Source organism: Thermobia domestica, chromosome 17 (assembly GCF_964235325.1).
Source record: "Thermobia domestica chromosome 17, izTheDome1.hap1.1, whole genome shotgun sequence".
In the NCBI taxonomy this organism is placed as follows: domain Eukaryota; kingdom Metazoa; phylum Arthropoda; class Insecta; order Zygentoma; family Lepismatidae; genus Thermobia; species Thermobia domestica.
In genome coordinates this window covers 146,868,043-146,882,427 of record NC_137470.1, presented here as the reverse complement: position 1 = coordinate 146,882,427, position 14,385 = coordinate 146,868,043, and the positions used below count along the sequence as shown (strand labels likewise).

The 14,385-nt window shown below is 36.4% G+C and overlaps 1 protein-coding gene across 2 annotated transcripts in view; it reads right to left on the bottom strand.

Moving 5' to 3' along the window:
- LOC145674393 (nucleolar protein 58-like) overlaps nucleotides 1-14,385 on the bottom strand; it is a 137,227-nt gene that overhangs the window by 118,210 nt on the left and 4,632 nt on the right. For both annotated transcript variants that reach the window (XM_081744387.1, XM_081744385.1), the window contains exon 2: nucleotides 4,716-4,792. In XM_081744387.1, coding sequence (XP_081600513.1) covers nucleotides 4,716-4,792 — 77 coding nt within the window. The remainder of the gene's footprint in view (nucleotides 1-4,715; nucleotides 4,793-14,385) is intronic.

The following is a 14,385-nucleotide window of genomic DNA, read 5'->3' as shown; positions in this document are numbered from 1 at the left end:
AGAAGGACAAAAAGATAAACAGTTGCACAAGTGAAACCATTACACAGAATTACATATGAACAATTTCAAAGTATTACGGAGTACAGAAGAACTAATTTAGTTCAAGTTAGTTAACAACGACTTTTATTGGTCGAAATTAAAGAAATACACCGACTTAATCTGCATATCAATAAGAAAAGTGAATAAAGATACGAATTATTTGAGTCCACTTTGGCTCAGACTCATTTATACATAAATAGATACCAAAGATACTTCTCTAAATGCCTCTCGTGAGGTCTGTATGACCTCCCCCCCACACACACACACAAAAAAAAAGTACGGCATTTTCGATGTATTTTATCAATAGTAAACATTGAAACGAAAAAATATTTAGAATTTTTCTTCGATTGCAATTACATAACAATAACAACTACAAAAAATCTCAAAATAAACATTATAAACTTATATAAAAAAAGTTGCTTTTGTAGTATAATCTTTTTGAGTAATGAGTGGGGAATTTAGGTCTGAATATAATACGGATAATATACGGGAGTAAAACGTGATAACCCACAAATGTGTGTTCATCAAGATTTTACAAACACTTACACTTTTACGAACATTTTTTTGTTTTTTGGTTTAAACCAGTTGGTTTTTTTGAAAAAACCAGCTGGTTTAAACCATGGTTTAAACCACCTTGGTTTAAACCAGCCAACCCTGTGTGGCATTACAACGATACTTGTATTTCAACATCTTTATTATATATTTATTTGTATTTGTGGGCAAAATTTATTTTTAAATTATGCACAAGCTGTTCAAGAAAGGAAGAAGAAGAATATGAAAAGAGAAATAGATGTAATTTCTTTTCTGGTTGTTATGCGATTATATTTTGTTATAATAGTGATTCGATGATGTGAGTTTAGTTGTCATAGCAACGAAAAAAAAAAAAGAATGCATAACTGAAGATCCATCTCGTGAAATCTATATGTACGATTTTTAAAGAGTGTACTTCTTTAACTTGTTTCGTACTATAATAAAAAGGTAATATCATGGATGCAGTGTATAAAATAGATTTCGATATAACAGTAGCCTTAGTTATATAAATATAGAAACTGAGGATCTTTGAATTACGTTATAGCATCAGCCAATAAGCTCGTAGTGCGCTGTTACTAAAACTTCAAGGAGGAATCCAATCATTCATAATTGTCCACAAATACGAACAATTCGTGTGGCGTGGTCTATATCAGCTTATTGTAGCTTATTTTCAGTTTCTTTATTCGTAAGATGTATGTTTGGTAAATTTCCCCTTACTATTTACACGCTTCCCTAATCAAATATCGTTTCTCTATCTTTCCAGGTTTGTAAAAACTCTGCTACATCTTAACGTGGGATCCGAAGCACATGAGATCTCACTAGGGATAGGAATTGATCAAGGTTCAAAGATATATTCCCTCTTATAAATGAAACAAAAAAACTGAACAATAACCGACTGAACTCAGAATCGAAACCCGTGTACTCGGCTTATGGTGCCGAAGCATTAATAACTACGATATCCACTACACTCATTGGTCAGAAACATATCTTCACTGTTCGAGAGGCACTCAGTCCTGTAATTTGCATGTGGAAGATACAATGTGAGGAGGAAAAAAAAATGTATCATTAATTCTCATACAATATCCTAGTACAATCTGAAAAAATTCTGCAATAATCTGTCGTGTGGGCTACGTCGATTAAACATGTAATATGATGTCTTGGTGGTAAATGACCGTAAAACCTCAGTTGTTTGTACTACTTTTTTTTTATTTATTTTTTTAATGTACCTTGTTACATATTTGTCTTTGCAAGTTACTCAGATATGAGGAAATGGGACTAGTTTGGGAATTACATGTCTGGGCTTTCGGTATCTATGGCCTTTTTAGTCCGCCACGTACGAGGGATGACGTCCCTCGACGATCACACTACTCGGAGAAGGGTGGAATGTAGGAAGCGGCCTGGGAAACATTCAGGATGGCTGGCCTGAAAAGACTTTTACACCTTACAGACAGAGTACCCCCACCGGGAATCTAACCCGGGACCGCTCGCACTAAAGGCGACAGCGTTAGCGACTACGCTATGCGGGGCTACTCGTTCAGCTAAAATAACTGAGGAATATGGAGCAATGTATCAATGTGAAATCTGTGGTACGTTTGGAGACTCCGTCAGAGGCACTTTAAAGCTTCGTCAATTATATAGAAAGAACACTGAAAGTACAACAAACTTCTTTTTCACTATTATAGCAATATCAACCACGGCGGATCATGTCACGTACGGATCAGCAGTGGCTCAATAGTAAAGTGCTTACCTCTGATGTGTGGGGGTCCCTGGTTTCATTTCGGATTGCGCCAAGTGAGTTTCGTGGTGGGCAAACACCGTGTGCGAAGGTTTTCCCGCTTTCTTCATTTATCATTTTGTTCATAATAATCAGTGCCTTGTTAATCCCGAAGAATAATCGTACGAGTGTTTTCAAGTAACAAAGGTTCAAAGAGGAGCCGGGGGGTCTGTCGGGACTGTCGTGAACGTGAAACGGGTAAGGCAGGTGTTGTGTGAAAGTTGAAGTGATCGAAAGTCAACTGAGCATGAGAAACAATAGTGTTTGGAAAATCATCACCGAAGATTTGAGCATGGGCAAAAATATTGCCACGATTGCTGAATTATCAGGAGTAATACACGCAGGTGCCAGGACATATCTCACGTCTCAAAACGGAACCAGACTTACTTCGTATCATCATTGGCGATGAAGACATGGATATTTGAGTAGATCCCAGAATCCAAGCCACATAGGTGTCAGAGGAAGTCTCCTTCGTCGTCAAGGCCGAAAAAAACAGGCAAAGTCATTCTGATCACACTCTTCGACGTAAGAAGAATCATTTACGTAAGTTCCTGCCACATGGCCAAACGGCTACTTAAGACGCCTGCAGAGATTCTGTGTTGTTTGCTTCAGTCAGTGCGTAAAAAGAGGTTGGAGATTGTGCCAGAACAAATTGTGGCTGAAACATCATGACAACGCAATAAGTCACAACGCTATCACTGTTCGGTAGTTTCTTGCCGAGAAAAACATTGTCGTCCTAGACTAAATCTTATCTGCCAAATCTTGCGTAATGTACTCTTTTAATTCTCCAAGGTAAAGGCATTGTGAAGCCGTAAACACCATTAAAACAAGGAGGACACGTAACGACGGAGCTACGGAGCATCCCAGCACAACCCTTCTGGCAGTGAACAAAAACGTGGCAGATAAGGACGGAAAGGTATGTTAGATTAAAGAGGAACTACTCTGAAGGTGCGGCATTGAAATAAACTGCCAATGCCATCATTCTGGTTATTTCTCAGACCGACTTCGTATATGACTTCACTTCCTTCTCTGAACCGACCAATTTAAATACTAACGTAAAAACGTTCTACCTAAGATGCTCATCAGAATCCCGCGTACAAATATCACAGTACTCAACATATCATTTAATAGTTAGGCTATATATATTTAAAAAAAAAAAAAAACTTTTAAAAAATGACTTCTGAAACTTGGACGACCACCTCAAATCCGTTATTCATTTCACTCAATAAAATTTCAACACTCTAATAAATTATGCAAAAATATTATACGCCTTCATTTCTGCAAAATTTAAAAATAAATAAATAAAAAAATAAAAATAAAATAAAGAAAAATGCACATGGGAGTGATGAGTACACTTGATACTGAACAAATTGTGTTGCAACTAACTCATCCATTATTATTAATGTAATTTCACGAGTACCTACCAAAAAACGTAGAAGAAAAAAAAAACTTTTTAAGGTAACATAAGACAACCTAGCGTTAATGTTTCACAGAGACTATGGCGGTTGGAGACAATGGATTTACAAACTTAGTTAACATGTTCACGAAATTACAAGTCCTGCACGCCTTTGGTGTGAGTGGTCCCGCGTTCGATTCCCGGTGGAAGCACTCGGTCGAAAACATGTAAAGGCTCTTTCAGGCTAGCCATCCTGAGTGAGGTTTTCCTTATTCACACCAGGCAAATGCCGGGATAGTACCTAACATATAGGTCAGACGCCACTTCCTTCCATCCTTTTCCTCTGATAGTGTGATTGCCGAGGGACGTCATCCCTCATACGTGACAGGTTAACATGGCCGTAGATGCCGAAAGCCCAGAAATCTAATTCCTCTAATCCTAATCCTAGTGAATGGCTAACATGGCCATAGATGCCGAAAGCCCAGAAATCTAATTTCAAATCCTAGTGACGGGCTAACATGGCCATAGATGCCGAAAGCCCAGAAATCTAACTTCTAATCCTAATCCTAGTGAATGGCTAACATGGTCATAGATATCGAAAGCCCAGAAATCAAATTCCTAATCCTAATCCTAGTGACGGGCTGACATGGCCATAGATGCCGAAAGCCCAGAAATCTAATGCTAGTTACGGGCTAACATGGCCATAGATGTTGAAGGCCCAGGAATCTAAATCCTAATCCTAGTGACGGGCTAACCTGGCCATAGATGCCGAAAGCCCAGGAATCTAATTCCTAATCCTATTCCTAGTGACGATCTAACATGGCCATAAATGCCGAAAGCCCAGAAAGCTAAAATCCTACAAGCCCTGCAAAACAAGCACCAACAAACCAAATAGGGTATAAGAAAAAAAAAAAAAAAAAAAAAGTGCGAAAAATATATTTTTAGGGTTATGTTCTAATTGTCATCAACACTTACACTTGACTAGCAGCTTCCGGTGTTTCAAAGTCCTTGTACAAGTTGTCCACTTCCCGCAACCTGTCTTCATCCAGGAGCTGAAACAATGTAAATATACGTCAATAAAATTCAACATCAATTTTTTCTCGTACATATTCTTGAAAGGATGACAAAAGTAAAAACACAACAACACGTTTACATTTTATTATTATTATCTTTCTTTCCTTTGTTTTCATAAACAATGTACAGTTCTAACGAGAATATTTTTTTACATTAGGTTCAAGAATGCTTCTCTCCCTGCATGATGTCATCACTACAGTTAAAGACGGAGAATTCCACGTTACTGATGAAATAACAAGAGATAAACGGAAAGCTTGACATTTATGTAACAAGTTATTTATAATTCGGATCACTTAATGCGAATTTAACTAATGCATTCAACCAGCTTTCTGAGGATTTTATTATACATATCAGTGGTCGAAGTGAAACGGCATGCGGTGGTATACCATACCGCCTCTGCTTTTTCAGTGATGATGGCGTACCGTCTCTGGTTTTTCAATGATTAAAACATAGAATCACTGGAAAGTAGATGCTAAATACCTTTAATAAATCGATGTTTATACACAGTAATTGACGCATAACTTTGCACGTAAAAAGGTTTTATTTCTTATGTAGAAATAATTTCTAAGTTGACAACCTCGACATTTTCGTTATCTTTTTCCTATCTTTTGTTTTTATAATGTATTCTGATGTGCCATATTAAATTGCTTTTCTGTTACTGAGTATGAGCGAATTTAGGGGTTGTCTGCTGTTAGAGGCGGACCTTCCTGGGGTTTGGAATATCCTACAGTCGAGTGGCAGGACCTGGAGTTTTCCCCACAGGAAATTGTTAATATCCTAATTCGGTTTTTGAGCATTTTCGTGTATAATTATCTATAATACAACATAAGGGAATATTTTTTTTATATTTCTTTCAAAAACTTGTTGGCGGGGATCAATGTCTTTCCATATCCCCTCCCCCGTTACTAAAGAGAAGCTCTCCAATAGTTTTCAGTCATTAATTAAAGAGAAATGCAATCTTTTAGGCAGTATACCCTCACTGCATTTCAACATTAAGATAGCCGGTATGTCGAGTCAAAATCATAATAAGACATACCACCTCTGCTTTTTTTTCACTTCGAACACTGATACACATCCCATCTGCAAGGCACACCTTGCTGGTTTTTTTTTTTTTTTTTTTTTTTTTTTTTTTTTTTTTGTATACTATATATTAGCAATAATTAGTATAATGAGAAGTACCAGGCCTGGTTTATAGTTCAGTAGTGTATGTTTTTTTTTTCTTTTTTTTTTTAATAATCTTGTATTTAACTTAGCGGAGTTATTCTATTTGGAAACTCTTCACAAGGGATCGAAGAGAGTTGCAGTTTGAAATTAATGGATTTTTTTTATCTTTCGTGAGGTAAACTCATAGTTCCCGCTACCCACAAGAACCTTCTTGATCGAGAATTACTCAAAAGCTATAAAAGTTCCGGAAAATGTCCTATAACTATTCTATCAGGCCTTGTTTCCATTTTGTACTAAAACACAACACACTGAGCAAGGGTATGTGATAATATGTTTAAAAAAAAAATCACGTAACAGTTTCGACACAATAACTATTACGTGATTTTTTTTTTAACACATTATCACATAGCCTTGCTCAGTGTGTTGTGTTTTAGCTATAAAAGAGACGGATTTTCAGGTCAGAGTTATTCTGAAAAGAACCCTCCAAAGTGATAGAGCCGCGTGGTTTTCTTGCCGTTTAGGTGTTTCTCAGAATAAGGGAAACAGTTTTTCCGCTCGAGAATATTCTTTCGGTTAGATATTATTTAACTTAGAAATATGAGTTCATATTCAAGCGAGGATAGGATCTTTAATATTAAAACGAACAATGAGTTTGTTAACTCGGATTTGAATGAGTCTTGTTTTTCTTTCGGAAAGGGATTTCGGAACGTAATTATTGTGTGGGTTTTCTGGCTTGTTTAGCATATGTGTTTTGTATTGTACCTCCAAAACTAAAGGGTTCTGTCCAGTATTTCAGGCGAAAACTTATACCAAACCAAAACTCTTGGCGTCACGGCCCATTTGTGACCTTAAGCCTGCTTTAGCGCCATCTGCTAGCGACCAACGGAACTACGTCCAACCCAGCGACAAGCACGTGGTCAGCTCGCTGCAACGCCCTGTCCCTAACAGGTACATCATGAGCTTTCTAGACCTAGTAGCCGTCACGTCTTGTTTTCACGTGTCTCCTCAGTCTGCCTCACGACGCTGGGACCAAGCGGAGTTGAGTCCAATACTCTAACCACTGGACTACTGTGTACCCTTGAAAACTTAATGTTCCGAAAGTGTTCCACATTCTCGAATGTTTTCCGAAAAACTTCTTTTGAAGTTCCAAAAAGTTCATATTAGGATTTTTAAAAAGTGCATTTTAAGATTTTATATGTTTTCAAAAAGGTTGTTTATGATTTTAGGTTTTACTGTACAGAAAAGGATGTTTTAATACGTTTGGTTATATTTTAGCACTTAGTTACTTATTGTACGCTTCGAAACTTATCTTTTAACACTATTTTAGTAAACTTTAAGTTAACCAGTCATGTACCATATAAAAACATTAATAAAGATTTCCTTACCTAGAACTGCTATTGATAGTTGAAATATGGTATAGTATAAGCAAAGCTTCTTCAAAACAACAATGAACTTATTCTATATATTTTAAATTTCCCTATATTTGAAATGTGTACAGCACAAACATCACTTTACTTTCCTAGAATCATACTAAGTGTTTCCGGTACTTTGCACGTTGCTGCATAGCACAAACAAAGGAATCACTCCACTTTCTGAAGTGGTACTGAACTACAAAATATTTTGAAAAATTATCTAACTTTTTTTTTTTTTTTTATCGAAAGATCCAACATATTTCAATCCAAAATATTTTGTGTGTCTTGTGTCTGGAGAACTACATATAGTATAGCCAAACTAGAACTATCACTTAACTTAGTATTATGTTCTTATCCCGTTTTTTTTATTTTAAAAAAAAAACTCGATTGAGGGACCATTCAAAAACTTTGTGGACCCTAATCCAAAAACTAGCTATTGGCCAAGATTACATTTTTTTATTTATTTATTTTTTTTATTTTATTATTATTATTTTTTTAATCATTTCTAAAATTCTTGTTCTGTCAAAATTCTCGTAAATGCCGAAAAAACTGCCTTCTACATTGCACGATGTAAGAGATGTATTTCATGACGGCAATTTCTTGGAGTCCGCAAAGAAAATTTTCTTGAACACTGTCTCCACGAAGCATTTGACCCACTAGCTCATAACTGCGCGAAATCATTTGTAGTTATTTACCCTTACCCAACAAAGCAACATACCACGTAGAGAAAAGCTTGTTATTGCATAGTTGAAAACTGGTTGACAGTTTGACAATAAAGGGCTACGATTGATATTGCGTGCCTTAAAAAAATAAAAAAATAAATAAATAAAAATCCAAAAGCTTTTAAAAGTTAAAAATAACAAGAACTTAGGATGTTACAGGCTCTAAAACATAACCGGAGCGAAGCTCTTCTTTACTGGACAAACGTATTCGTTTGTTCGGAATCTTTTCCGAGATGCCTGAACCAAATTTGACATTGTGATTCGAGAGCGCGTGCTGACCGTGGGTATCGCAAGAGGTCGCATGTCCCGATCGGACATACCATTGAGGAAATAATCACCGAAAAACGGGATGCCCGTGGACTTAACCTTGAAAAAGCATCTGACGAGCGAATTCTCATTGTAAACAATGGACAACAAAATTTGCAGCATTAGAAATAGAGCAAAGCTTTTTTCGTTTTGTTCTATTTCATGTCGTGTTCGTTGACGAAAACAAATGATGCACTAAACAATTCTATGAATAACCAATAAAGGTGGATCGCTTTGCTTTGTAATTAATGCATACCCAGTTTAGGACATTTCAGGTCCTATAAAATAAATATATTTTTGCTCACAGCGACTTGAAATAAAAAAAATTTAAAAAAAAAACGAAATTTCGCCATTAACTGTACAGGAATAAAATAGGATCAAACTTCAGAAACCGAATCCTATTTATTAGTTAGCTGTAAGCACCCATTATTGCCAGATCTCAATTTAAAGACTGCCACGGACAGAAAATGAACCGGTTCTTGTGAAAACGCTCCGGACAGGTTTCTATCTTTAGCATGGGTTCTTGGTGCCTGAACCGGTTCTTCTTCCATCCTTGGAGACTGTGTAAAAGGAGAGGAGGAAGAATGTCATTAAAAAATTTCTCCGCAACCATTCAATTCCTGGGTATTTATCCTCTGCAGTTATGTACGATCCCATAACCAAAAGCTAACATTGGTTGCGCACAGGCCAGATGTTCATACAAAGAGCTAAAAGCGTGCACAGATTTTGACCCCCGCCGTAATAATAATAATAATAATAATAATAATTATTATTATTATTATTATTATTATTATTATTATTATTATTATTATTCCCCACACTGGCCACCATGTGGTGTCTGGTTCGGTGTTAATGATTTATGATCGTAATTAATCATTCGATGTTAACATTACCGTAATTCGGTCAATCTGGGTTCGATGATAGCGAACCAGACAACCAGCTAAATAAATACACTTAGCATATATCATTAAATAGTTTATTCTTGATTATCGTGACAATTAGATTAGTAAACAACTTAGGGCTTTGCATGGGCAGTGTGGCTACTATCTATCTTCCTATTTCATTCGTAAAGTGTTGGATTTATAGTTTAAGCTTAAGTTAATTTAATTGGCTTTAGTTGAAGCTAAAGATCGTTCGGTTTTGTTATTAATTGCTTAACTTAGACATCTCAAGAGAAACTACTAACCTGGTTGCTGTTGAAGTACTTCGGTCTTGGTATGGAAGTGTCCAGATTATAATCACTAAGAATATACAGACTTGGATGTCGAATCGCGGGATCTTTCCGAAACGGGAGTTTAGTCGAGACTATCCTCCTCGAGCTCTATCTGCAGGGCGAAAACTACCTTCCGTATTTCTTGCAATCCTCTCAATTCCTATCGTTGCAATTACCTCGTAGGTGACTTCCTTGTAGCAAGACTTCCTTATGTCTGACTCTGAATTTTTACCATATTTCCTGGTTGCGACGTCTATAGAGTAATGTGCTTATACACGGAAGTCTGGTTTTTAAGCAATTCAAGAGATTCTTAAGTCGATGTCCTTATACACTTATACTATCTGACCTGCCAATTATTAATGTATCCACCACAATAATAATAATAATAATAATAATAATAATAAAAGCTTCTATGCTATTAGATCTTGTGAAGATTACCTACGTAACTTTCTTCATTCCCACAGTAAATACGAGTGGGGGTATTCTATTCCAAAACTATTACGTGGAAATTATGTATTTCTACAGCATATCGCACCCTCATGTAACTTAACCCTTCACCAATCTTATTCTGAATACCCAAAGTATGGTTACAGATTACGGTGCTGTCTGTCCTTTCTCATTTGTTACTGCCGACATCGGGCCTGCCGGTGAAAGACATTGATACAGAGCATAAATTTTGGGATAAATTCAGAAGATAATATCAGATATTACAGGATGATTGGGACTCCTGTATGGAAATGGCCTCATGCCATGTGTTTATTTTTGACAAGACTTGTGCTTCACATATTTTGAATTCTATTAACCATGGTTGCGTGGTTTAAACCAGCTGAAAAAAAAAAAATCGTTCTTGATGAACACACATTTGTGGGTTATCGCGTGTCACTCCCGCATATTATTCGTATTATGTTCAGACCTAAATTCCCCATTCATTACTCAGAGATCAAACTACAAACAGCAACTTTTTTTTAAATATATATATAAGTTTATGAATGTTTCTTTTGTGATGTTTTAAGTTTATTATTATTGTTATGCAATTGCAGTTAAAGAAAAATTCTAAATATTGTTTCGTTTTAATAATGTTTACTATTGATAAAATAGATCGAAATACCGTACTTTTCGGGGGGGGGGGGTCATACAAACCCCACAAGAAGCATTTACTGAAATCAGAAGAATCTTTGGTATCTATTTATGTATAAATGGGTCAGAGCCAAAGTGGACTGAAATAATTCGTATCTTTATTCACTTTTCTTACTGATACGCAAATTAAGTCGTTCTATTTTTTTTTAACTTTGACTAATAAAAAGTCGTAGTGAACTAACTTCTGTACTCTGCAATATTTTGAAATTGTCCATATGTAATTCTGTATAATGATTTCACTTGTGCAACTGTTTCTTTCTGTCCTTCTCAAATGACTTGACAATTTATCATCATATCATATTAAAAGCATGTACACATCAGTACAACGTATCAGGAGTCCTTAGTGAGTGAGTCGGCACGTATCACATTTGTGGTCAATTAGTCCCGGTTTCGAATTCAAATGGAGAACAATTTGTTTCGGATGTAAGTCGAGAAACGGTTTGGACTCCGCTTTAAGCTTATGTGATGACCCCTTCCAACATAACCCGGTTGTTGCGTAATAACACCAAATTGAAACAAACTTATTTCTGTCCATATGTGATACGAATGCATACAGCAAATCATTTAAACAAAAAAAAAAAAAGGTTTAAAAAAAAACAGGCTTAAACAAAAAAAAAAATGCTATTAACCATTTTTCCCCTATCCACATTTCTCCTCCATGTTTGAAATTCTCTTAAAATTGTTTCTAAGCTGAAGATGGAAGCAGGATCTTCCGAAATCGCTACTTAGAATATTGTTTCTTTTGCGGTGAGTACTAGCCTTTTCCTTACACTTCTTTGTAAACATTATCACAGCTCGCAAAACCTGTGATATTAGAATATTATTTAAAGTAACTTTATGAAGTAGCGCCCATATTCCCTATCTTCACGAATGTAACTTTGTAAACTTTGCTTCCATGTAATCCTTCCTAAGAAAAACAACATACAAGACTAATGTTTCGTGAATTTACTGTACTACCGTGTCACAATGACCTCTAATATCGAGCGTCCCGACCTTTGTGCCAGAGAATGACCTACATTTTAAGGCTTAGGCTAGCTTAGCGTACGGTAGTTTAGTTTCGACATCCCTGGACCTACTCCGTGGCAGTTTTGGGACGCCAGCCTCATTTGAGATAAATTGTTAAAATTATGCCAATTGTAAGTTGTCTTCGGGTTAGGTAAGGCCATAACGAAAAAACAAGGATAAGTACATACATTGCAGTACCATTCCGCTACCTAAGTCCTTACAGCCTTCCGCATATCTCACTTCCATATAGTGTACTTTTTTTCCCATTTACCTCTCAAATTACACACGAGTAAACGACTCTCATGTAACGAATGATTTGATGCAAGCGTAGTTTTGTCACACCACATTCTGGACGATTTACAGGTAAAATTCAATATTTTGTATCAGGGTTGGCTGGTTTAAACCAGCTTTTTAATTGGTTTAAACCGAAAATAAAAAGGAACGAAAAATGCTTTAAATCGTATGAACTTCATGGTGACGTTTCCACATATCAAACCATCTCCATTACTTTTATCTCCTTTTCACCTTTTAATCAAGACGTCCCATGTTCAACTCTCGGTCGAACCACAACTCTTTCCAAGTATAAAGCAAATAGCGGTTCCGATGACACTTTAAGGAAAGTCTTCTTCTTGATAACCTCGATATTACACAAGGATGTTAAGTCTGAACACACGAAACGAAACCAAATTGTATGTGTAAATGCTTGTTCTATAAAAAAGCCAAGGTTGCTTAAATATATTGATAGAAATTGGCAAAATTTATCGACTGCCTACGTAGTTTCCAACATTAGCTTGGATTGGATCATTTTAATTTTATTGAATGATATCTACATACTAAATTTGTAATTTAATACCTCAGTTTTAGTGTACTGATGATACGTTGATCTTAAAATTTCGGGACAGGACGTTTGGGCGCCGCCATTTGGGCGCGGACGTTTTGGCGCTGCCGTTTGGGCGCCGGACGTTTGGGCGCAAAGCCGTTTAGGCGCCAGACGTTTGGGCGCGAGGTACATAGTAAAAATCACAATTTACGACATATAAAGTAAGCTAGGCACTGAAAACTAAGCGCCAATCAAGATATATATACATTTCCTACACTTCTATCTTTATCTCACCTCATTTATCTGTATATTTTCTATCTCTGTCTTATTTATTCATCTAAATTAAATAGTTTAATGCGTTTGTGGCATTTGTTGCCTAACATCGTCATGGATTGATTTTTCGCTTGTTCACGATTCTTGTACTTCTGATCTAATATTTGTATTATATAAGAAAGCTAGGAAATAAAGGAATCAGACGAACTGTTAATTTTCTTAATGTTAATTAAAACATATTTATTTAATTTTTGTATTTTTTTAAAGAAAGTTAATAATTACATATTTATGAATATTAAAATTTGTTTTCTTTCGTATTACGTTTGCCAAACTCTTCTCTTCCTTAAGTTCAATAAAGAACTACCAATAAAAGATTGCAGCGTATCGCTAACACTCTCGCCTTCGGTGCGATCGGTCCCGGGTTCGATTCCCGGTGGGGGCACTCGGTCGAAAAAGTGTAACACGCTCTTTCAGGCCAGCCACCCTGAATGAGGTTTTCCTGGGTTTTCTTCATTCACACCAGGCAAATGCCGGGGTGGTACCTAATTTATAGGTCCAGGCCGCTTCCTTCCTTCCCCAATCCTTTCTTCTTTCCCTTTCCCCGGATAGTGTGCTCCCTCAAACGTGACGGGCTAAATGGCCTTAGATGCCGAGAGCCCAGAAATCTAAAAATCCTATATCCTAATCGAGTTGAGGGAAAGATATTTTGCATACATGGTGTCTAAGACATATTTTGCATACAGGATGTCTAACACATTGAGTTTAGGAACTGTAGTATGCCGTATTTCTGGTATCACTTTTTTTTATTAACATTCCAATATAAAAATCAAAACTTAACACACATTTTTTTCGTCCCTTGTAAGCATTTAATCTGCATTAAAGAAAGTGGCGAAAGAAAAAAAACAACGATTTCAAAGTGAAAATTAATAGTTAAGTGTACATATATTGGTCATTTAGCCACTAGAAATGTGTTTGACATTCACACTTATTGCGTAACTACAGCAGAAGGCCTGCTTTAAGTTTTTTAATGGAATAGGCTCACTATGTATGTAATGTAGTCAATCATATGTAGTCTGGTCGACTTACATTTGGCTTGAAAAGTTATCAAATAAAAAGCACACTTAACTTTCGTTGAAACTTAAATTTACAAAATTTAATTGTTAATTCAGTTTTTATAATTTTGAAATTCCAGTATTTCTAGTATGTAAAACAAAATCCAGTATAATTCAAGGACTTCCACTACAGTAGACACCTTGTGATATCTTGATTCGAACTTTGTACTCAGCGCCTAACATAACGACTTTTTAACTCGCGCCCAAACGTCTGGCGCCCAATTGGCTTCGCGCCCAAACGTCCAGTGCCCAAACGGCGGGGCCCAAACGTCCGCGCCCAAACGGCGGCGCCCAAACGTCACGTACCGTAAAATTTTACATGCAAAGCAACAACAAGATTTTCCCAATCGCAGAATGGTTTCACTTGTACATCTGTTTATCTTCTTGACCTTCTGAAATGACTCTTG